Source organism: Danio aesculapii, chromosome 15, assembly GCF_903798145.1.
Source record: "Danio aesculapii chromosome 15, fDanAes4.1, whole genome shotgun sequence".
NCBI lineage: Eukaryota > Metazoa > Chordata > Actinopteri > Cypriniformes > Danionidae > Danio > Danio aesculapii.
The window spans coordinates 26,413,001-26,437,493 of NC_079449.1; the positions used below are offsets into that span (position 1 = coordinate 26,413,001).

At 35.3% G+C, this 24,493-nt stretch overlaps 1 protein-coding gene across 1 annotated transcript in view; it reads left to right on the forward strand.

Moving 5' to 3' along the window:
- LOC130242137 (zonadhesin-like) overlaps nt 1–24,057 on the forward strand; it is a 45,087-nt gene extending 21,030 nt beyond the window's left edge. The window contains exons 25-50 of the mRNA XM_056474158.1: nt 354–533; nt 2,414–2,638; nt 2,738–2,864; nt 4,405–4,604; nt 4,687–4,899; nt 8,350–8,495; nt 8,578–8,705; nt 9,328–9,475; nt 9,569–9,701; nt 10,259–10,408; nt 10,693–10,819; nt 11,142–11,353; nt 11,432–11,594; nt 12,575–12,654; nt 12,742–12,902; nt 13,009–13,099; nt 13,185–13,339; nt 16,443–16,509; nt 16,590–16,727; nt 18,164–18,484; nt 20,369–20,472; nt 20,541–20,647; nt 21,161–21,240; nt 22,225–22,259; nt 22,357–22,488; nt 23,333–24,057. Coding sequence (XP_056330133.1) covers nt 354–533; nt 2,414–2,638; nt 2,738–2,864; nt 4,405–4,604; nt 4,687–4,899; nt 8,350–8,495; nt 8,578–8,705; nt 9,328–9,475; nt 9,569–9,701; nt 10,259–10,408; nt 10,693–10,819; nt 11,142–11,353; nt 11,432–11,594; nt 12,575–12,654; nt 12,742–12,902; nt 13,009–13,099; nt 13,185–13,339; nt 16,443–16,509; nt 16,590–16,727; nt 18,164–18,484; nt 20,369–20,472; nt 20,541–20,647; nt 21,161–21,240; nt 22,225–22,259; nt 22,357–22,488; nt 23,333–23,584 — 3,875 coding nt within the window. The 3' untranslated portion in view covers nt 23,585–24,057. The remainder of the gene's footprint in view (nt 1–353; nt 534–2,413; nt 2,639–2,737; nt 2,865–4,404; nt 4,605–4,686; nt 4,900–8,349; nt 8,496–8,577; nt 8,706–9,327; nt 9,476–9,568; nt 9,702–10,258; nt 10,409–10,692; nt 10,820–11,141; nt 11,354–11,431; nt 11,595–12,574; nt 12,655–12,741; nt 12,903–13,008; nt 13,100–13,184; nt 13,340–16,442; nt 16,510–16,589; nt 16,728–18,163; nt 18,485–20,368; nt 20,473–20,540; nt 20,648–21,160; nt 21,241–22,224; nt 22,260–22,356; nt 22,489–23,332) is intronic.
- The last annotated feature ends 436 nt before the right edge of the window (nt 24,058–24,493 follow it).

Sequence of the window (24,493 nt, forward strand, 5' to 3'; positions counted from 1 at the left end):
GGAGTTGGCATGTTCTCCCTGTGTTTCCCCTACAAGTTCGAAGACATGCACTATAGGTTAATTGGGTAAGCTAAATTGTCTGTAGTGTATGTGTGTGAATGAGGCTGTATGGGAGTTTCCAAGTGATGGGTTGCAGCTGGAAAGGCATCCACTGCATAAGACATATGCTGGATAAGTTGGCTGTTCATTCGGCTGTGGCGACCCCTGAATAATAAAGGGACTAAGCTGAAAAAGAAGTGAAATTGTAATTAAAATTTCACAGCGTAAAGTACCATATAGTTTTTAGTATCATAGATTTACATTAATTTTTTAATTAATATTTGAACATACTTTTGCTTTCTATCCTCCTAAAGGTGATCCCATCCCACGGATGTGTCCGCCAGGGTATTACTGTGATGGCATAGCTGATTATGAGTCTGAGGGGCGGCCTGGGCCCAGAGCTTGTCCCATGTTCACATACAGGCCCACTTCTGGGGCAGGAAGCAAGGGAGACTGTGTAACCTGCCCAGCAGGCACTTTCTGTAATTCCACAGGTCTGACACACTATCTAAAACATACTATATATTATCATATATTATATTTATGCAATTATATACTTTATTATTCACCAGTTTGGGGACAGTAAATTTTCAAAATAGATAGTATTACAGAATGTTTCTTGAGTAGCAAATCAGTATATTTCCAGCAGACAATATTGTGTTTAATAGACATCTAATAGACATCTAAACATAGACAGCTTGGCTAAAATAAAGCTAAACTTGGGCTGTCAGTAAAAATCTGTTAGACATCTAAGAAAAGCCCAAAACTAGACTAGTCGTCAAATAGACAGATCAGACAGACTTTATGTATAGTCAATTATTTCTGTTTATTTGATGACTAGTTTTGGCCTATTCTTTGACGTCTATTAGATTTTCACTGACAGCCCAAATTTAGCCTTGTTTTAGCCAAGATGACTATGTTTAGACGTCTATTAGACATCTATTAGACATCTTTTAAAAACAAAACCTGCATACTGGGTTAGAATGATTTATGAAGGATCATGTGACAGTAAAGACTGGAGTAATGATTGCTGAAAACTCAGCTTTGCACCACAGGAATAAATAACTTTTTTTTTATTTAAATAAAATAGAAAAAGGTTATATTACAGTTATTTACAATTGCTATGACAGTTTTTTCAAAACATTTAACAAATTTCCTAAAGTCTTAATGCACCAACACACCTAAAACACACAATTGGCAAAACGGTTAATTTCTTGCTCAAAATCACACATTGTAAACTAAACCCCAAAACAAATTTTCAAAACACAATAATACACTAAGACAATACAACATGTCTTACAAAACACTGCGCACATGTTTTAAAATCAAATAATTATTCAAAACACTAACACATGTTCTCTTTCAACAGGAACATTTAGTCAATCATAACACATTGACAAAAAAACACTATCATCAGCTGAAAATACAGGATCTGCATTATTTTGTGTCAGGTCTGCCCTTATATTTGAAGCCTCTCTACACTTTTGTTTTGTTGGGTCTAGTAAAGGCACGCATTTTGTTTCTTTTGCTGCAGAAATTCAATACAAAAAATGAATGACTATCTCAGAGTAGCTTTATAAAATGTACAGTTTATGTAAAAAACAAATACAGACACAGAATTGCTGCAGTACAGATTTTATTTGCAATAGGACATCACTGCAAGATATACTTACCGATAAAGCACTGCAATTAGAATATAAAACAAAGTAATCTACAGCAATTAGCCACATGTTCTCATCCACATCACACCTGATATCTTCTCTGGCAAGGCATGGGAAGAATTCTCTTGTTCCTTTTCCACACAAGATCAGCCCAAAGAGTCCTCTTTTAAGAACATATGATCATGTAATTGGAAAAACCTGAGTGTGATTCCTAGATGAGAATCTGCTGTGATTTATATATTTGCATAACTGCAATAAGCTGTTTCTCATTGGAAATGGAATAAATTATAGGGAATATATTTGTGTTTCAGTTCACGATTTGAACAGCTGTTCACTTTGACTTTAACCTATATAAGTTATGTTCAGAACAGGATGTTATCTGTTATCTGACCTACAGTGTGAAGGCATCTGTAAATTTGACTGTAAACTTACTTTGTTTTGATCTTGGTTGAGCTTGTGTGTAAAAGATGTTCAAGCATTTGAAATTGGTGTTACCTGTATGCATTCTGTATCAAAGCAACAAGAAATGTGTTCATTGTATAGCCTACAAAGATGGATGTTGTGCTAACCGTGTTAAGAGGAAACTTGATAAATGTATTAAAAAAACGATTGTAAAAAACTGTATTTTGCAATAATATTTCAAAACATTATTGTGTTTCCTTAACACTTTTAGAGTGGTAATGTACCTTAAACGACTATTGTGGTCTCCCCAGGGCTCACAGATTTCTCAAGCTTCCCTTGTCCACCGGGTCATTGGTGTAGTGGGACAGGGTTCCCAGTGTTCTGTCCTGCAGGAACCATGAGGCCACAGGCAGGGGCAGCGTCTGCCAGCCAGTGTGAGGTTTGCCCTCCTGGAACCTACTGCCCAGACCCTCGCACCACAGGCCAGCCTAATACAGCAGGGATCCCATGTCGATCTTCTTACCAATGTCCTGCAGGTGCATATCTATGTTAACAAATACACTAGTCGAAGCCCAGAAGTTGCAGTATAAGTCAAGTTATAACTGTAAAGTGTAATAAAGTGATCCATTATACAGGCTCAGTGACTGAGATCCTTTGCAGAGCAGGTTCATACTGTAGAGCCCAGACAGGAGAGCCCACACCGTGTCCTGCAGGATACTACTGTCCTGAAGGGTCTCACACCTACAGCTCACCACAGCAAGTGTAAGTGTTTCCCCTTCACATCTATTCACCGGACTTTAAGTGAGATTGAAACTGGTATTTCTGATAGATGCATTAACAATGGCAGTGAAGACCACAGCCTTTAGAGTCAGACTCTAGTGAGATTGCTGTGGCCAGGGGGTGAGGTTTACTTGCGTAGCACTTGTTAGTTCTTGTATGAATTGGCATCGGCAATGCAGTAGGTAGTGCTGTTGTCTCACAGCAAGAAGGTTGCTGGTTTGAGCCTCGGCTGGGTCAGTTGGCGTTTCTGTGTGGAGTTTGTATGTTCTCCCTGTGTGTTTGTGTGTGTTCCTCTGGGCAGGGGTGCTGCTAGGGGGGGGGGGGGGGGGGGGGGGGGGGGGATGGTGAGAGTTAGGAAGATTCCCGACCGCGGATTAATAAAGGGACTAAGCCGAAAAGAAAATGAATGAATGAATAGTATGAATTAGCATGTTGTTAGCATGTTTCTATCATAAATTAGCAAGTTGTTAGCATTGTTCTAGTATGAATTAGCATGTTGCTAGTATGTTTAAAGTATAAATTAGCATGTTGCTAGTATGAATTAGCATGTTGGCTAGTATGATTACTATGTTTGTTAGTATGAATTGGTCTGTTGTTAGTATGTCCAAGTCAATGGCAGTTTTTTACAATGGAAGTCTATGGGACAGTTGCTAGGGTGCTGTAAGTGGTTGCTAGGGTGTGGCTAGTAAGTTGAAAGGTCATCAGTGATTGGTAGATTGGCAGTCTGAGTTAAATTAGCCCAACCTTAAAGCTGCGGTCACTCTGGACTTTTCTCCCCATAGACTTCCATTCATACGCACGCAAATGCGTCAGACCGGAAACACAAGGTTGTGCGTCAAGTTTCGCAGATGGCTGCGTTGGAAAGTTCAAGCTTGATAAACTCTGCCCTGCGAAATCGCATCACTTGACTGCGTGAGACCAATCGAGGATCAAAACATGACCTCTCTGTACAGAAATTTAAAAAATGGACCAATCGCTCGCTTTTTAAAATGTCTAATAATCTTGTTTAATCTCGCCCATTTTCGCAGCGCCGTACTACAGAATTTCACACCCACAAAAGTGACTGCAGCATGAGTCTGTACGACAGTCTGGTGGAAAGTTTGACCCAATGTTAAGTCAATGAAACTTTTCTAAATTTTCCAGGTCAGTTTTCGGAAAACTGTAAGTCGGATCAGCTGGAAAAGATTTGGAGGTTTGGTGGTTGTAGTATGAGTGGTGTAGGAGAAGATGCATATAGAAATTAGTCTCAGAAGAAGAAGAAGACAGAAGAATAATAAGTTTATATAGAATAACAGTATGTCGGCTTTCTCAAGCCACCATAAATATACATTTGACCCCCGCATAACGGTTTATACCATTGTAAATGCATAATTGCGCCAATCAATGCAAGGAAAAATATCATTCAACACTCTGAAATTGGCAGTTCTAGAGCACCAATGCTGTCTGTATTGTAACATAAGAGTTACATCTAATCCAGATACATTTGAAAAAGCTACACATTTACACTTTTCTCTTTTTGCAGATGTGCTTTTCCAAGTTACTGTCCAGCCAACAGCTCTGCCATGCTGTCCTGTCCGGATGGTTGGATGCCGCTGAACACTAGTGGGCTGAGGAAGTCTCAGGAGAGCAGCTGTGTCCAGTGTGGGGCTGGCACTTATCGGCCCAGTCGATCCCCTCACCTCCAGTGCCTCCTCTGTCCTCCAGGACATCATTGCCCCGCAGGTCCTCACTGAACATCTACCATTACACAAACAATAGCAGCACTGGACAATGATGATTATTGATTTAATGATCTGTTTACTAGGCTCACACCATTACAGTGATCAACCCTGTCCAGAAGGGTACTTTTGTCCACAAGGCATCGCTGATCCTGTTCCCTGCCCGCCTGGCTCATATGGAAACCGCAACAGTGCAGAATCACTCGAGCAATGTCACAAATGCCCACCAGGCACCTTCAATCACCTGCACGCCCAGAGAGCCTGCTTCCCCTGTGGGAGTTCATCTACTTCAGATGCAGGTCAGACCTTGATGCTGGAGTCAAGCTTCAGATGCTGTTCGCATAAAACACATGCCAGTTTAGTTTTCCTTTACAATCATAAGATGAGGGGTTGTGGGATGGAATTTTTAATAACATAAATTATTTGAGTTTTAATATAAGCTTTTTTACTAAAACTAAAAACGAAAATAAATAACTGAAAATCTGTGTAACTGCAACAATAAATTCCCAGAAAATATCAAATCTAAAGTGAACATCATACAGTTGTTTTTGAAGTACTAAAATGTAATTGAAGTAGGAACAAAGTGTTTGGTTGTTATTTCAACTACAGCATTTAGACCTAAGGAATTATTTAATCATTATATAAAGCTGACTGGCAAATAACTTATTCAAATGTGTTCATTGAAGTAGAAATCAAATAATAACTAAAAGTAACAAATGGACATATACAATAACTGCACATAAACTAAATATAATTGGTTACCATTTTCAAATTACTAAGTCATAATCATATAACTCAGAAACCCAAACTAACTTTTTCGTCAATAAATGTAAGTCTACCGAGCCATTTTTGTGGATCACTAAAAAAACCTTTAAAATTAAGCTAAAAAGTAAGATAAATGTGACTGCCTTTGCTATGCTTTCAGTTATGAGGTTAAAATTGCTCAAATGGAAGGAAAAACTTCCACCAACCTTTAAGCAATGGCTTATGTAACTTTTACACCACTTGACATTGGAATGTCAATATATGTATGTATGTATTATATATATATATATATATATATATATATATATATATATATATATATATATATATATATATATATATATATATATATATATATATATATATATATATATATACAATATATTTTATCCAATATAGAATTTTTCTTACTTTTTATTATTATTGTTTCCTTTATTTATCCAGGAGATCACATCGAGACAGTACTGTCTCTTTTTCCAGTGAGACCTGGTCAAGACGGCAGGCAGCACATAAAGTTTCACATAAAAATCACAAAAAACAATACCACAAAATGACAAAATCCCCATTTGTAAAAAGGTCAGATCATAAAAAACAATTACGAGTATCCTTTAAGAAGTTGTACAGATGTTTAGAAGTACTCAGAATCAGTAGTGTGTCAAGATTAAGCTGATTTTGCATGTCATTCCAAGCCCTAGGAGCATAAAAGGAAAAAGAATGTTTGCCAAGTTCTGACAATACACTTGGGACTGTTAAACAAATACAGGAACCAAATCTAGTGTGTTGGTTATTTATGTGAAATGTTAGCAAATAAGAAAGATAGGATGGTAGTTTACCTAAAAGAGCCTTTAAAGTAAATAAGTACAAATGTATTCTCCTTTGATATAAAGACAACCAATCTAAGGAATCGTACAAAACACAGTGATGCGTTCGTGAGTCTGCACTTGTGACAAAGCGTGTTGCTGCATGATAAACAGAATCTAGTTTTCTAAGCGGCTGCATGCATATATAGATGATCACCATAATCAATTATAGACAAAATGTACTCTTTACTAATTTCTTACAGACCTTAAAATGAAAATAATTTTTTTCAGTATAAGAAACCTAATTTTGGCCTAAGCTTTTTCAATGACTTGTCAATGTGTATATCAAATGCTAATCTCTCGTCAATCCAAATACCTAGTTATTTATATCACTTGGCAACCTATTTTAGATAAAGAAGATAACGGATCAGTTATTTTAGAAGAGTAAAACTTTTTCTTATATTTTTGCTTTTGTATATATATATATATATATATATATATATATATATATATATATATATATATATATATATATATATATATATATATATATATATATATTCTCTTTTGTATATATATATATATATATATATATATATATATATATATATATATATATATATATATATATACTGTATATATCTATATATGTGTATATATATATATATATATACTGTATATATCTATATATGTATATATATATATATATATATATATATATATATATATATATATATATATATATATATATATATATATATATATATATATATATATATAATCTTTATCATTTATTTGTATTTTATTTTGATATTATTAATAAACTTTTATAGAACCTAAATATATAGCTGTGCGATGGGTTTTGTTTGTTTGTTGTATAAAAAAAGAAAAAGTAAAAGACTATTTGTACTATATGTTTCATATCTAACATGTTTATTAAAAACACTTTTGAGAAAAAAAATTAAGCTTAAAAAGCAAGATTTTGCAAATGACATAAGAAATACAATTGTGTCCATTTTAATTATTACTGTTATTGGATTATTAATTTAATTTCTCTAATACCTGTTTATATATATATATATATATATATATGTGTGTGTGTGTGTGTGTGTGTGTGTGTGTGTGTGTGTGTGTGTGTGTGTGTGTGTGTGTGTGGTGTGTGTGTGTGTGCGTGCGTGCGTGCGTGCGTGCGTGCGTGCGTGCGTGCGTGCGTGCGTGCGTGCGTGCGTGCGTGCGTGCGTGCGTGTGTGTGTGTGTATAAATATTAAAATTAATTATCTATTATCTGACCTTCTGTTGAAGGAAACTTAAAAACACATTATGAAACACTTCAGTGAAACACTTTAATACTGATTTCTATGAAAACTGTAACGTTTTAATGACAAATTAAATTTATTTTATTGTTGTTGAGGTCAAGAAAAAATATGATTAATGACTGTTATAAAAATATTTGACAAAATAAAATGATTTAATGAGAAATTTTATTTCTCTTTTTATTTTATTTCACTTATTCTTTTAAGACACTGACAGGTTACCATGTATTTTGTCAATTTATGTGATCTTATGTCAATTTTGTCATGACATCTAACACCAAAGACTATAGAATACACAAGACGTGTCACTCATATACTTTTGAATGGGAAAAAGTGTAACTGTCAATATGGCGAATGAAGCCCCGCCTTCCAGTACAGGAGCCAATGAGCAATCGCTATATGGCAAATAAAGCCCGCCTTCTTGTACAAGAGGCAATCAGCAATCGCTATAGAATGACAATTCTCCGGGGGAGGGGCTTGGGCCAGACATTAGTTTCAGCAGATTTTGTGTGGATATAAACATTTAGAAATGAAACTAAATAGACAGTTGTTGTTTAATTTTATTGGTTATTCCTCATATGAAATGTAATCGTAAGCTTGGCAAGTAGTTTTGGAGAATTTGATGTTTCCCCATTCAGACAGAATGCCTGAGCATACTGCCCAAGAGACGTTTCAAAGATGGCCGCCGAGTGAAATGACTTGCCGTAAAGGGACTTTGCCAACACCAATGTCATCTATTCATTTAAAATGCCATAACAAAGCGAATGACACTTAAAGACAGTTGTCTTAAACATGTATAAAACATGTGTCATGTGAGGATTCAAAAACAAATAACAACCCAGACCATGTAACATTGTGTTTCTTTTCATAGGGGCATCCTCTTGTACCTGCACAGGCAAAAACCGTGCGTTCCAGTACTCAGACGGGTCGTGCTTGTGCATGACGGGTTTTGTTTTCTACAATGAGTTGGATTTTAAAAGCTCTGCTGCAGACAGTCAGCTGGACTGTCAGCCTGAGGTGAGTCTAGTGCACTTTAGCTCCATGAGTCTTCAGTATAGCTGTGTGATCAGACAGTAAGGCAGATCTGCACTCTGTGTAGGTGAAGAAGCGCTGTGGGGCAGGTCAGGCCAGACTGGCCTCTACTCTGGAATGTGTTGCTCCGTCCACCTACTCCTGTAACATCACATGTGGACCTCAGGGTGGGACCCTAGATGTAGAGATGGGAATGTAAGTTTGCATTCTTTGTATTGTTATCTTAACGTGTCGTGAAGCCACCACCCCCCTGTTTCAGCAGTGTTTTTTCACATCTTGGATTAAAAAAGTGGGTCCCACTTTATATTAGGTGTCTTTAAGTGTATGTACTTACAATATGCTTATTGTGTAGATACATGTTTTTACATTGTACTTATGATTGATTAAATACCTGCATGGAATTACACCCGTAATTACAAAGTTGACTATCCCTTACACCATAACCCATCATTAAACTACTCATACCATCAAATCTGTCTCTAACCATACCTGTATTTCACCTCAAGAGCACCAGAAGTGTTCTGCAATACATTATGAACACAGTAAGTACATTGTATTTAATTTTTGATTCAAGTGCACAGTAGTTAAGACCACCTAATATAAAGTGGAAGGATTTGCATAAAAAGGAGTTCCATTAATCCCATAAAGACAGATAATTGCACACTGGTGGACACACATCTATTGACATCTCAAAAAATGTTTCAGTGTTTCAAGAATTTAATACTATTATTAAGTGAACAATAACTCTAAATCATACTTTATATTATTGTGATGATTTTTGTTTAGAGGGAAGTGTTTATGTGTTGTTTTTGTGCAGTTGTCAGTGCGAGAGGTACGTTTCAGTAGAGGAGCTGTGCAATTCTTCATGTGTGTCTGCACTGCCGGTGCTCTCTGCTAGACTGGATACAAACGGACAGCTGACACTGAGAATTAAAACCACAGATGAAAGCAAAACCTGGAGCAGAGTGAGTTCAGGACTTGATAGAGAAACTCTGTACTGTTATGCATCAGTGATGGGAACTCATTGTAAATATAACTTTGCTTCCTTTTTCGTTTAGAATATGATAAATTTACTAGGACCTGATGTTCACGTCAAGAACATTGGAAGGATCCATTTCGCCCAGTTTGCTCCTGAGGGAGTGTTTGGTTGGATTTTAAAAGACCCTATACTTATTGACTCTTTACTGAGAGGTGAACTACTTTTATATTTTGATTTCATCTAAGCATTTTCCACAAGCCTCTCTAAGTACAGGTTTAAAACCACAAACTTGTTTATTACAAATTTAAAACCACAAGTTTTATTTTCACATATAATTTGAATGAAAGGAAAGGTTTCAATGATCAAAATCTTCCAAAAGGCAAAAAATCCAAAATGATTTTGAACTGCCTAAAGTGAGTCAGTAAATTCAGTCTTACTTTCTGTGTAAGGTTTGTAACAGATTACCAAAATGCCAGCATATATTGACTGTCAAATACTGTAGTTGTTTCTGAGGCCAGAAAAAGTTTGGTATATGTTTTCAATGTATTCTGTGCTGTGAAAGCAAACCATTTCAGAGACTAAGAAAAGAGCTGATGCTACAATGTATATAATTCGAAAATTGAACAGATTTTTTAAAACCTTTCCATGTAAACATAAAAAAGCATAAAACAGACACTTTAATAAGGACTGGTTTTCATCAAACCATTTTTTTAAATGATCAGGATGGTCTAAAATTCACATTTTTAATGCTTAATGTATGTCCATGTAGAACCAGTTGAAATTCTGGAGAGAGATTTCAGGAGGAAAAGACATGCTGATCAGAATGAGGTTTCTACGCCTCTTCCAAGGATTCCAAATCCCATAGCATGTCTGTCTCCAAATGACATGCTCATCTTTCAGCTCACCATCAACCACACCGGTATGACTTTGTCGAATACAGCACTAATGTTGATAATACATACATCCAAAAGCTTTTATTCTTTTAATATTAAAGATTGACTCTTTATTTACAGCTGATTCAGTATCTTAATGAAAGGTTTAGCTCTTTGTGAGTCACACATTAACTCATGATGATCTGTGCATAAAAAAGATTTCTCTTATTTGAGTTATTAAATTCAATTCAATTGTAGGGTCATTAAATGAAACTATTGTAGTGATGTTTAGACTGATATGCAGTTTTAATTTTATTTTTTTTTAATTCAGATCGCCGCCACAGTCACTTCCCAGTCTATCAGAAGGACCACTTGTTCAGCAGTAATCCTGGCTGGGATTTTGGGGCCTTCAGACGTCTGCAGCATCTCGTCACGCATACAAAGCTAAATTCTAGCAGGTACGACAAAATAAGTTAAAGACATTGCTTTATTTATATAGTGTATTTCTCAATGTATTCAAATATGGTTCAAATAACTGGTTAACTCTAGGACACTTGTAAATGTTGAGCCTTTTTCAAAAAAAATAAAAAGGTGGAGTGTTCCTTTAACAAAACAAAATAAAACAAAAAAAAACACCAAGTGGATAGATATAAATGATGAACAATAGTGGTCCAAGAACCGAACTTTGAGGGACACCCTGTGTCAGTGGAGCTGAAGCAGACTTTACTCTAGGTAATGGTTTATATGATGTAGCTCTCAATATGTGATCCATCTTTATAGATTTGCGCATGTGTTCATGGAGCCAGGAAAATATGTGTTCCTGGATAACGCAGTGCCTGACTGGAGTCTGATAGTGGTTGTAAGTGAGCAGGGCTCAGAGTGCAACCCCACCACAGCTGCATTTCAGCCCACGACCCCTGCACAACTTGTGCGACATGGCATTGTCAAACAACACAAATTGAACCTGCTTCCAGACTGGGGACTCATCATAGGTAAGCCAGTAAACAAACAGTGGCATTTTTCTTTCTAACTGGAATATTTAATAAACTGTGTTTGATGTTTCTCCATAGGCATATTGTCCCTGCTGGTGTTGTTGATAATAGTGTTGACGGCCTCTGCTCTTGTCTTGAGGCCTAATCGATCCCACCTCATCGCTCAAGGGAGGCCAAAGCCTAAGTGGCGGAGCTTGGGTGAACCCAGTGTTCCTATTGAATATATTTATAATCCTGATGGGTATGTCAGCTGCTTACCACTCGGGTTGCTTTGTGTTGGTTAAAGGCATTTTACTAGAGCATGCAAGAAAACTAAAGAGGCACCTATATTTCACCTTTAACATTTTTTGGAAATTGGCAAATAACTGAAACAATAATGACTGATAGTAAAATGTTTATACTCTTGGGTCTACGTTTGAATCAGAATATTATTTGGAAGATAATTTAATCATCACAATTGAAATGAGAGGGGGACAGCGGGCTTGAGGATCCAAATGCAGTTTATTAAGAATTGTCAGGGAGGCAAAGGTCAAAACAGGGACAGAAAGGAGTATGTAGTTAATCCGAAGCGTAGTCAGAGTGTGGTCAGGACAGGCTAAAACTACATGAACAATAAAACAAAACAAAGGTCAAAAACACAGCAAGGCAATTGCAGTATAACAAGACTCAGCAAAGAGTCTGTGTGAATGAGGCACCTTTATAGTCCTAGTAATCAGTCCATCATGAGCTTCCAGCTGCATGTGAGTAATCAGGGGAGATCAGGAATTGGTGTGTGAGTGCAAAGACTTATAGGAGTTGGAATTCCTATAGTCGCATATGTGTACAGATGTCGCCACTGAGAATCGCAAGTGAATGAATGTGACCACACGCAATGCTGCAGTGTTGTGCGGTACCACACAAAATGGTCTAACACAAGAAAGACATGACCAGCAGGCGGCAGTTATGTAACATAGTGAACATACTGAACTGATATAGCACTGCAAAGTAAATTAAATAGGCTAATCTTTATTGTCTCATCAATAGTTTAGTCAACATCTATAATATAGTGGTCAATATTTGATATTTAATTGCGCAATTTTTTTTTATTTGTTCATTTACATGACCTTTTTATTCATATAATGCTATGTTAATCTAAAATTGCATATTAATTTTTTTATACCCTGTAATATTACAGTGATCAATAATGTGTGCTGTTTCAAGTGTGCTGGTGTTGTGTTGTAGTGTGGACAGCTCTGAATCGCTGGGTCTTAGAGGAGTGGGAGAGGGAGCTGAATCAGAGGAACCTGCTGTTTGCAAAGGAGGTAACCGAAATACACAACATTAATAACACAACAAAACATACAGACTGGTGAAATCTGTCAAATAACACACTGAACTCACATGTGAAGGTTTCAGAGCTACGCTTATGGAGCTGGAGGAGTTCAATGTGAAAACGCTGTATGACAAGTTAGAGGATCAGAATTTGCATCTGGCATCCCAGATGGCAAAACACCGCAAAGACACACAGGAGTTTTACAAAAACATGTGCCAGCAAATCGATACTCTGAAGGTAAGACAGGTCAACTATAAAAAGATGAGCATTGCATTTAAATGGAAAATGATAACACATTCTAGTTTTGATAACTATAATAAAATTGTGTATTCTATATTTTCAGGACACACTAGACAATATGGAACCCTCAAAACTGAATCAGCTGAAAAAAATACTGGACAATGACTTACAGGTGAAGAAAGAAACTGCTCATGGTGAGTCAGGGGTTTGCTGTAATTGTGATGTGTCTGCATCCTCAACAGTCTTATGTCAGTGAATGTACTGTGTGTGTGTTTTTAGCAGAGCCGTGGATGGGGCTGATGGAGGCTGTGTTGAGGTCGCTGGATGGGGTTTTGTGCAGGATGAATGGAGAGATCTGGCAACAACAGGACAGCATAGCTACACACAGTCATAGAGACACTCGAGAGAGTGAACTGCACACCGGATACAATCAGGTTAGTTAGAGGTTGAAATGGGTATGTGATTAAAAAGTAATTTTTGCTGTTTTTAGTGAGATAATAATATTAAAATCATTATTTGTTTAATCTTGTGAGCTAATGCCGTTCTCACTTCAAAAATGATCCTTTTTACATTTTTCTAATGATATATTTTATTATAAAAGGGGTTACTTTGTTAAATAGACACTACTGTATGTACTGGTTTTTAGGATTAGTTAATTAAATTCATTTTCCAACCATGGTGCAAAAAGTACTCATCATGGACCACACTTAAGCATTTTACAACACTGTTTGTAAAAACACTGAAACATTAAACTGAATACAGTCTACTAACAAAAACCTTTCTGTAATAAAACCCATATCAACATTGGCATGGCTTTTTTTAGTGCTTTGAATGGATACAAAACCTAGAAATGCCTTCTTATTGCTCCTTTTATTTTGAGGGATGGACCATGTACATCAGGGGTGCCCAAACTCAGTCCTGGAAGGCCGGTGTCTTGCATATTGTAGTTCCAACCCCATTTATAGACACCTGAATAAACAAATTAAGATCTTACTGGGTATACAAGGATCTTCCAGGCAGGTGTGTTAAAGGAAGTTGGAGCTAAACTATACTGTTCACCGGCCCTCCAGGACCGAGTTTTTGCACACATGATGTATATGATAAATCTAATGAATCACTAATATCCCTTTGATTGCCGCTCTACCAAACGGTTGACCATGTTTATACTGTTTTAAGTAATGACTGTTAAAGTAATTTAAGGAATGACTGTTTTAAATGATGGTTTACACACACAGCATTGTTGGTTTACAAAAAATCAAACAAATATAATCCTGTTGCACTACTACAATTGATTTTGGTTTTATTGTAAAAAAAAAAAAAAGAAAAAAGAAAAGAAAACTAGAATCAGAAATATTTGATGGCCTACTTCAAAAAATAAAGGTAACGTAGGATTCAAAAATGTTTTATTTTGAATATTTTAGAAACTATGGGATGTGTTGAAAAAATGCATTGAGTGTGATAACTAGCGACATTAGAAGTTATCAAATGCAATCCAAAAAACTTTTTATTGGTGGGGTGGTTAAAGGGATATTAAGCCGCAGTAACACTAGATTTTGTGCAACAAAATTCTGTTGTACTCAGGGGCGTTGCTAGACATAAAGCTCTACTGGGGCACAGCACCTTCTCCAAAATAAATAAATAAATAAATATATATATATATATAAAATTATAAATAAATAGCAGTACTATTGTTGTTATCCAACTATTATTGTAAATACATATCAGAAATTAATCCTAAATTTAACTGGAAAACAATCTAAAGTCAAGCAGAAGCGGTGTGCGTGATGCGCACAGCGGCGCAGGTATGTTTTTTCTGCGCACATGCTCAGTTTGTTCTTTGATTAAACTGCATTGCATTCATCTGAGTTGGTTTGGTTGCACATAGAGAATAACATCTTTATTCTGGGATTACCACACATATAAAGTAAGTCGTATCTCAAAGCATGAGATATGGGGCACTGGCGATTTATACTAGGGCACGTGCCCCAGTAAATGGGTCTAGCGACGCCCCTGGTTGTACTGCATTGCAAAAAGGGTCTGGATAAAAACAACATTGATGAAGCAATTGCTCCATATTTTAAATATCTGTACAGAGGTCACGTTTTGATCTTCTATTTTTCTCACGTAATCACGTGATGTGATTTCGCAAGCCAGAGTTCACCAAGCTTGATCTTTCAAATGCAGCAAAATGCGAAACTTGTCGTACGAGCTCGCATTTCTTATCTGCTGCTGTCGCATGCGTATGAATGGAAGTCTAGTGGGCGAAAAGTGCAGTGTGACCATGTCTTTTAAATACTGTTTGCAGTTCTCTCAGTTTAAACTGGTTAACTTGAGCCTCTGTTTTGGATGGGGAGGCAGAGAGCTGACATCTACAGTTGTCTCTCACAACTTTTGTTATATAAATAATTTAGAAACACATATAAATGTTTTATCTAAACAAAACCAAAACATTGTTCTGCCGCAGGACAGATTTTTTTTATTATTATACCATCAAATGCTAGAGTGCCAAAAGTTACTTTCTATATCTTTACCTTAAACCAGGGGTGTCCAAACTCGGTCCTGGAGGGCCAGTGTCCTGGAGAGTTTAGCTCCAACCCTAATCAAACGCACATGAACCAGCTAATCAAGCTGTTAGTAGATATACTAGAAACTTCCTGGCAGGTGTGTTGTTATATTGAAATAAAACAAAACTAATAGATGAAAACTATAATAATAATAATATAAATAATATAACTGTGGCATGGTGGCTCAGTGGTTAGCACGTTTGCCTCAAAGCAAGAAGGTCGCTGGTTTGAGTCCCGGCTGGGCAAGTTGGCATTTCTGTGTGGAGTTTGCATGTTCTGCTCATGTTCGCGTGGGTTCCCTCCGGGTGTTCCGGTTACCCCCACATCCCAGACATGTTCAAATTGGGTAAATGAAATTGGCTGAAATGTATGAGTATGTGTGAGTATGGGTGTTTTCCAGTACTGGGGGGCGGCTGGAAGGGCATCCGCTGCATAAAACATATGCTGGAATAGTTGGTGGTTCATTCCGCTGTGGCGACCCCTGATAAATATGGGACTAAGCCGAAGGAAAATTAATAACATAACTGAACACAAATAAAAATGTTGCCCTGATATCTAACTAAATAAATTTAGTCTGCAGTACTAAAAATGACTGAATTTGCACTAAATAAATGCATATTAAACTGATTTCTGAAATCTAAACAAATGTAAAAACATATACTAAAAATAAAAAGAAATCTTTAAATATATAATAAAGTTACATTATAAAAAAATAATAAAGTACATGATTAAAATTAAAGCAATCCTTAATTTTTTTTTGTTTTTGATGAATCAGTTAATCCAGTTCACATAGTGAAGATGATTCATTTACAAATCATACACTGAATCTAATCTGAACACACCAGTTCAAAGTTTTTATGGCCACAGAAGTAAAAAAAAAGTCATAAACAGTAGCTCTTTATCGACACAAGAGTGTATCAATAATGATTTTTTAGATCCACCTGAACTATATTTTCGTTTCATTATTTTCTAGTTTTCCCCGGCAGACATGACAGAGTTTAAAGTGGGCGCTGATACAGAGGCAGCTTCTTCAGATCCAGGTTTGAGTTTATTAAACCCAGTCTGCAGTGTTTGACCTCAGGCTTCTGCGATGCTAACAGAACATGCTCTCGTCTGTCAGGTCAACAGCAGAGCACAATTCCCTGCCTGAGTGAAGAGGAACTGGTCAAAATCGTGTCTCTGACGCCTCTCTCCAAAACACTGCAGGAAATAAAGGAATGTCTCCAGACTCTTAGTCAAATGCCTGGAACAGAAGACGGTGGGTACACTTTTGTGCATTTGGATTTAATGTTTAATCTTGTTTAGTAGGCTGAAGGTGAAACACTGCAGGCAAAAGTCAGGCAACTGTCAATGTGCATGAATTTTGGGCTTTTTGGCTTTTCGTAGATTTTTTGGTTTTTGTTCAAGGGGGAAAAGAAATATCTAAACTGCACTTTTGAGTGTTTTAGTTTTATCGTTTATCAATTTGTCAGTAGATTTCAAAGAAAACGCATATTTCTGAAGGTCTTTTAAAAAGTTTGGTTTCTTCTGCACTGACCCATAAATCTCCAGCCTAGTAAATTTTACATAGAGCAAACTTTAGCACTATTCATATCTGTCTTCTCAAGGTTTTTACTGACAAACATTAAATGTCGTATTATATACATTTGACTTTTTGTTTCTTTTAACGTTTAATTTTACCCAAAAAAAAAAACTGCATTATTTTCTGGCTTTTCTGTACTTTTTCCACATTAATGGGGTGATTAAAAAAGACTCACAAAGTTCTCTTTGCAAAGAAACTGTCAAAAAAGAAAAAAACTAATTTTGAACATTACTTCATTCAATGTCCAGGATTTGTGCAAGTAAATTATGCAAATTAAAGCATTATTTAATTAAATAAAGGCTCATTTGCAAATTAAAACACTTTTAGACTTGTAAAACATGTATGAACTTGTAAAAAAAGATGTATGCAGTTCTTAATGTAATCAATCAACTTTGAATGTATGGTCAACTATTAGTCTAATATTTTAACCCTGTTCACTTGCAGTGTCTTGCTTGAACAATATCATTGGTATGGATGTTTTGACAAAATGTAAATTAATTATGCTTATTACACGGCTGTCTGGAATACTTGATTCTCATTAGTCAGTCACAACATTCCAATACATGTTATTTCCAGATAACAACCACTGAAACTAATAACACAGGCTCATCTGGGTACTTTGAATCATATTGACCATCATTGAATATGCCCACATCCATATTTATCCTTATTTATTTATCCATATTTATTTATCCTTATGTATATGCTTGTTTATCACATTGCTGTTTTGGACTGTTTGGCATCATCTTGTGACTGAATAATGTATGTAGGTTAATGTATCAATTCAGCTGTTTTGTGGCAAGTAGCCATGTAATATGCAGTATAAAATACATCCAAGCAGTTGTTTTCGCAGAATAAATCCCTTCAATCTTATACAACTGCCTCCTTTTCACGTTGAGCTGCTAAACTTGTCGGATGCTATTCTGTGATAACAACCGACTAGATGTAATTTATTCCTTACTTTTAATCAAAATAAAATTTTAAATAATACATTTGAAAACATAATTTATATAAACAATATTCTTGTAATTGTCTGTTTTAGGTGACATTTAAAATCCTTTAACATTTCAGAGGTTTTGTAACAGTCTACATCTGCTTTCCTTCTCCTCCAGCGATTATCAGCTCAGCGGAGAGTGAGGCTACACACCTGATCCCGGTTGCTCTTGACAGTCTCTCTCCTCAGCATTTCACTGTCTTCCTGTTTGGCTGCCATGTTGTGCGCCTGCTGAACAGAGCTTGTGCCTTCCCTCCTGTCATGCTGCTGTTGGCCAGAACTGTGCCAGTCTCTCACTGCGACAACCTGCTGGCCTACTGCCATAAAGACTTCTACTACGACACAGCCAATCAAATCCTGTACATCGTAGACAAGAAGCTTCAAAATGCTGGCCAGTTCATCTCCATTCTCTTACACTCTATGGCCTACATAACCTCAGGTAGGAGAGACTTTTATGAAAAAAATATTATTTAAAAAGAAACTCAAAAAAACGATTCTTTTGAAGATTATGATTTTAAATGGTTTTAAAGGTTGGTCCATGCTCAACAAAACTGCATTTATTTGATCACAATTACAGTATAAAATGCAATTTTGTGAAATATTTTTTTCCATTTAGAATTAATGTAAAAAAAATATTTATACATACATACATACAGTTGAAATCAGAATTATTAGCCCTCATTTATTTTAGCCCTTTATTTTTTCCCCAATTTATGTTTTACAGAGAGAATATTTTTTTCAACACATTTCTAAACATAATAGTTTTAATAACTCATTTCTAATAACTGATTTATTTTATCTTTGCCATGATGACAGTAAATAATATTTTACTAAATATTTTTCGAGACACTTCTGTACAGCTTAAAGTGACATTTAATGGCTTAATTAGGTTCATTAGGTTAACTAGGTACTGTAGGTTAGAGTAATTAGGCAAATTATTGTATAACGATGGTTTGTTCTGTAAACAATTAGGAAAAGAAATAGCTTAAAAGGGCTAATAATATTGACCTTAAAATGGGTTTTAAAAAATTAAAAACTGCATTTAATCTAGCCAAAATAAAACAAATAAGACTTCCTCCAGAAGAAAAAATATTATCAGACATACTGTGAAAATTTCCTTGCTCTGTTAAACATCATTTATAAAATATTTAAAAACGAAAAAAAAAATTCAAAGGGGGGCTAATAATTCTGACTTGAACTATATATATATATATATATATATATATATATATATATATATATATATATATATATATATATATATATATATATATATATATATATATATATATATATATATATATATATATATATATATATATATATATAAATGAGCTGTATATCGGCACTGGTGGGAGGTGTGTGTTGGCACAAGGCCACAGGTGACGATATACAGCCATATCTCAACTGCTACGAGTGTGATATTGCATTTATACAACAGTTCGACAGCATAATTGTGTATATGAAAAGGGAAATCAAAGACCGAGACCCTCAAAAACACTTTTGTGCGAGGAACTACTTTCTTCTGCCATATCTGCAGCTGATGGTCAAAATAGCAAAAACCATTGCTTTTAAAATACGTCCCTTTAGAACTAGTATTTGAATGATTCTCTAGCGTAACATCTAAAATGATAAGATCTGAAATGCCATCAGTCTAGAGAGATTTCCTGGTATTTCTCTGTTGCAATCTGGATATCACAATAATTACCCCGAAAAAGCCAAAGCAGCGCAACCTTCTTTGCTCTGCTCAGTATGACAGGCTGATGGCCGCCGATTTCCAAAATTATAAAAAGTAAAAGTAAACACTATCCTTATGAATAAACTGCATAATTGCAATCTAAACAACTACATTTTCGATTAAAAAGCCTCTAAAGTACATTATGTTGTCCAACAGCTGCAATATTTGTCAAACTGTAGTGAGTCTATTGATATGCTGTCACTCTATGTGGGCAGAGTAATACACAAGAGTGAAGAGGCTGTTATTGCAGGATATTACACGGCTATCAGCCAATCAAATTCGAGATCCATACATACATATATATAATATGTTTTACATTATAATGTCCTTGCTTCATTTTTTAATAAAATGTATTTATTTAAATGGTAATGTTATTAATGAAACAACTTGTTGATCATACACATTTGAAAAGGGGTGAAATAATAAAATATTTGATGAAATCATAAAAGTCTATAATGCTTGTTATGAATTTTTTTTTGAAAGCTATAAGTAACTTTTAGTAACATCTACTATGTATTAAAAAGTCAAGAGACAGCAAAGCAAAACAGCCATATGCATTATTCTTCTCTATATTATATATTACAGGCTCAAAATCTCTTGACTTCATGAAAGCCTTTCACTCTGCAATATCAGCATTAAGCATGCAGTTGTTTCATTACTCTTTCACCGAGGACCAGAGGAAAGGAAAGGTAGGGCATATATTTAATTCATATGTGCTTGAAATATATATGAAGTCTGTATATAACTTTTACTATAGGTGGATGAGGAAAGCACTCCACAGGCTTTTGGAACTTTGGTAGAGGACTTCTTTAGTGTAAAAATACCAATCGAAACCCATTTTGCACCACACCTGCTGACAGAGAGGTTAGTGACCAGTCTGTGTGTTTAACATAAAAGAATATTTCACCCAAACATTTAAATTCTGTGTTTTTGTAAATTCTTTTTTTTGTTGTTGTTCATCCTGGTGCTGTTCCAGTGTTGTATGCCCTTTGGACCACAAAAGCAAAAAAATTATGGAAATGTATTTCTTATAGGGAAAGTATAAACAATTTATTTATTTTTCATACAAATTTCTCATTTGGTGGTAAGCAAAAGGTCTGCGCTCTAAAATATTTATTAAAGCTAGGGATTAAAAAAAAAGATGTTCACTGGTTTTTCAAGGATTATGCAGAAAGCAATCTGTGATATTAGGTGATTTAAACACAATGAAGCAATCAAGAAACAAATCATAACAATGGTAATGGTCAAACAAGGTAATATGGTATTAGAATAACACTAGGATGACTCAGTTAAGGGTTAACAGTTTGGGTTAACTGTACCTTTAAGAACATATAAATATAAAGGGCACATTAACTCACTTCCTGAATTGATTTTTAGACTTCAAGTATATAAATACTTCAAGTTGGAACAGCTCCTCCAGGAACTAAAACCCACTCTGAAAGACAGACATGCTGATGGTGAGAGACTTGCTTTATCATTTTTTATTTAACAAACATATACTGTATCAATTATTTTATGTGACTGATGCATAATTTTATATATAAAATTATATATATATATATATATATATATATATATATATATATATATATATATATATATATATATATATATATATATATATATATATATATATATATATATATATATATATATATATATATATATATATATATATATATATATATATATATATATATACATACACACACACACAGTTGAAGTCAGAATTAAGCCCCTCTGAATTATTAGCCCCCTTTAGCCCCCTGTTTATTTTTTCCCCAATTTCTGTTTAACGGAGAGAAGAGAACACATTCCTAAACATAATAGTTTTAATAACTCATTTCTTATAACTGATTTATTTTATCTTTGCCATGATGACAGTAAATAATATTTGACTAGATATTTTTCAAGACACTTCTATACAGCTTAAAGTGACATTTAAATGCTTAACTAGGTTAATTAGGTTAACTAGACAGGTTAGGCAAGTTATTGTATAATGATGGTTTGTTCTGTAGACTATCGCTAAAAAGAGCTTAAAGGGGCTAATAATTTTTACCTTAAAATGGTTCATAAAAAATTAAAAGCTGTTTTTATCCTAGCCAAAATAAAACAAATAAGACTGTCTCCGGAAGAAAAAATATTATTAGACATACTGTGAAAATTTCCTTGCTCTGTTAAACATCATTTGGGAAATATTTAAAAAAGAAAAAAAAAATCAAAGAGGGGCTAATAATTCTGACTTCAACTGTATATATAGCATTCAGACTTTACATTAATTATGAGTGTTAATCTTGGTTAAACTACTTTGTATATGAGCAGTGTGAAATAAAAAGCATAGTCATTCGGTTTACCTAAGTTTTAGACACAGGATTCATTTTAGCCAAGGCAATGTTTGAGCATTGGTGCAGTGTTTGTTTCTGCTTTCTAAATTGTTTCAGGACAAGGGCAATCTGGCCTACGGACTGAAGTCCCAGTGAGTGAATGCACATTCACATCTTATGTTTGATTTATTCTAAGAAATAAACGCTAACAGAGATACACCTCCTCTTTTCTGTCTACCTGCGCTTCAGGTTCTGAGTGTGGAAAGAGAAATCAACAGACTTGATGAAGTTTACCAGCAGCTCTCGTCTGATCTCAGCAGACCAGCACACACACACAACCCAACGGAGAACAACAAGGCAAAGTCTGACAGTCCGCTACAGGTAACAGACAGCCTGACTCACCTTATGTACAGGAAACCCACGTCATATTTGACGGAGAGCCAAATCAGGCTTTCTATGAGTTCTGGAAAACCTGCAAATTCTGGATAATTATTGACCAATTTTGCAGTCCTGGAAAAAACATGGAAAATTAGTTCAGTTTCAGCTCAAAATATTCAATTAAATTCAATTCATCTTTATTTCTATAGCGCTTTTACAATGTAGATTGTGTCAAAGCAGCGTAACATAGAAGATTATAGTAGATTGAATCTGTGTCAGTCCAGTTTTCAGTGTTGAAGTTCAGTTTAGTTCAGTTCAGTGTGGTTTAATTTTCACTGCTGAAAGTCTAAACACTGAAGAGCAAATACATCGGTGTGCAGCTCCACAAGTCCCGAACCATGCAATACAGTGGCGACAGTGGCGAGGAACAAATTTCACCAATTGACGAAAGTGAAGGGAAAAAAACATTTCTCCTCTCGTCAAACTTCTTGTGCAGAGCTGCACTCTAGGCGCCAGAGCCTGGAGAACACTGGGCGTCCATCGTGGAGAAGCTACAGGTGTGGGAGAGGTCATCGGCTGGTGAACAGGCTGGCCCTTCAGGATCAATGCGAAGACTTGTCTGCCACTGCCTGGGGTCTTACAGGAATCAGTCTCATACTCTCCACTCCTCCATGACCACCATAGCAGCTGCTCATATGGCCTGGTCCAGGATTATGGAAATAATAAAAACATACTAACATAAGTGCAGATGTGAATTTGAAATTTCATACGATGTTTAATAAGGAGCCAAAAAGAGTGGGAACCCTGTAAATGCATAAAATGTGTTTGTCACTCTGTCTGTTTGTAGGAGGAACAGATGCTGCTGGAGCTGCAGAAGTGTCCGGTGGATCAGAGACTGAAGGAGATGAGAGACAGGCTTTCTAAACTGAGCTCAGGTCAGCGATCGTGTCCTGATGAAGACATCCAGACACTCAGCAAATGTAAACCAGATGTAGGAGGAGCACCAGAGAAACACATGCCTGCAACAGGACAGTCCAGCAGCAAGAAGAAGCAGGGCAAACACGTGGACAAAGATGAGGACAAGCGTCTGACTGCGTGAGGGATCATGTTTGGAAATGCTTGAATAATCTAATATAACAGTCTAATACTGTGCCCTGATCTAACAAGTTACTGTTCCAGCAACAGCTGATTTGGTTTGTCATTCACAACTAGTAAGAAGATATTTAATGCTTTACTGATATTTAATGTGCTGTTATAAACCATTTTGAAAAATGTAAATAATAACAATGGTCCTAACATATTTTCTGCATTTTTATTTTCCATAGCTTCTGAGAATCCAAAAAGGTCCACATATTCATGAATACTGTTATGACAGCTGTTTTAACGTTAAGATATGATTGAACTACCTCTTATTACAGTTATGAAGTAGTTTGATAACAAGCAGAATATGTTCATGGGCCATAGATATCACCACATTGAAATGGTCTATATAAAGCAGAGCAATATGGGAGAGAAACAAACAAAATGTCAGATAAAAAAAAATCATATAAAGGAGATGAATTTAAAGTTTGATGCCTTAACTTTCTTGATCATTTTCTTTCTTTCTTTCTTTCTTTTCTTTCTTTCTTTCTTTCTTTCTTTCTTTCTTTCTTTCTTTCTTTCTTTCTTTCTTTCTTTCTTTCTTTCTTTCTTTCTTTCTTTCTTTCTTTCTTTCTTTCTTTCTTTCTTTCCTTCTTTCTTTCTTTCTTTCTTTCTTTCTTTTTTTCAGTTTATTAATTGTATGCATTTATTTATTATAATATTTGGTCCCACTTTATATTAAGTGTCCTTAACTAATATGTACGTCCACAGAAATTAATAACTCGTTACAATTGTACTAATTGTGTAAATACATGTATTTACTGTGTACTTATGCTTGATTAAATACATGTTTGTAATTACATCTGTAATTAACTTCTGTAATTACATTTGTGAATACACTGTTGGCCATCCCTTACACCTTAACCCA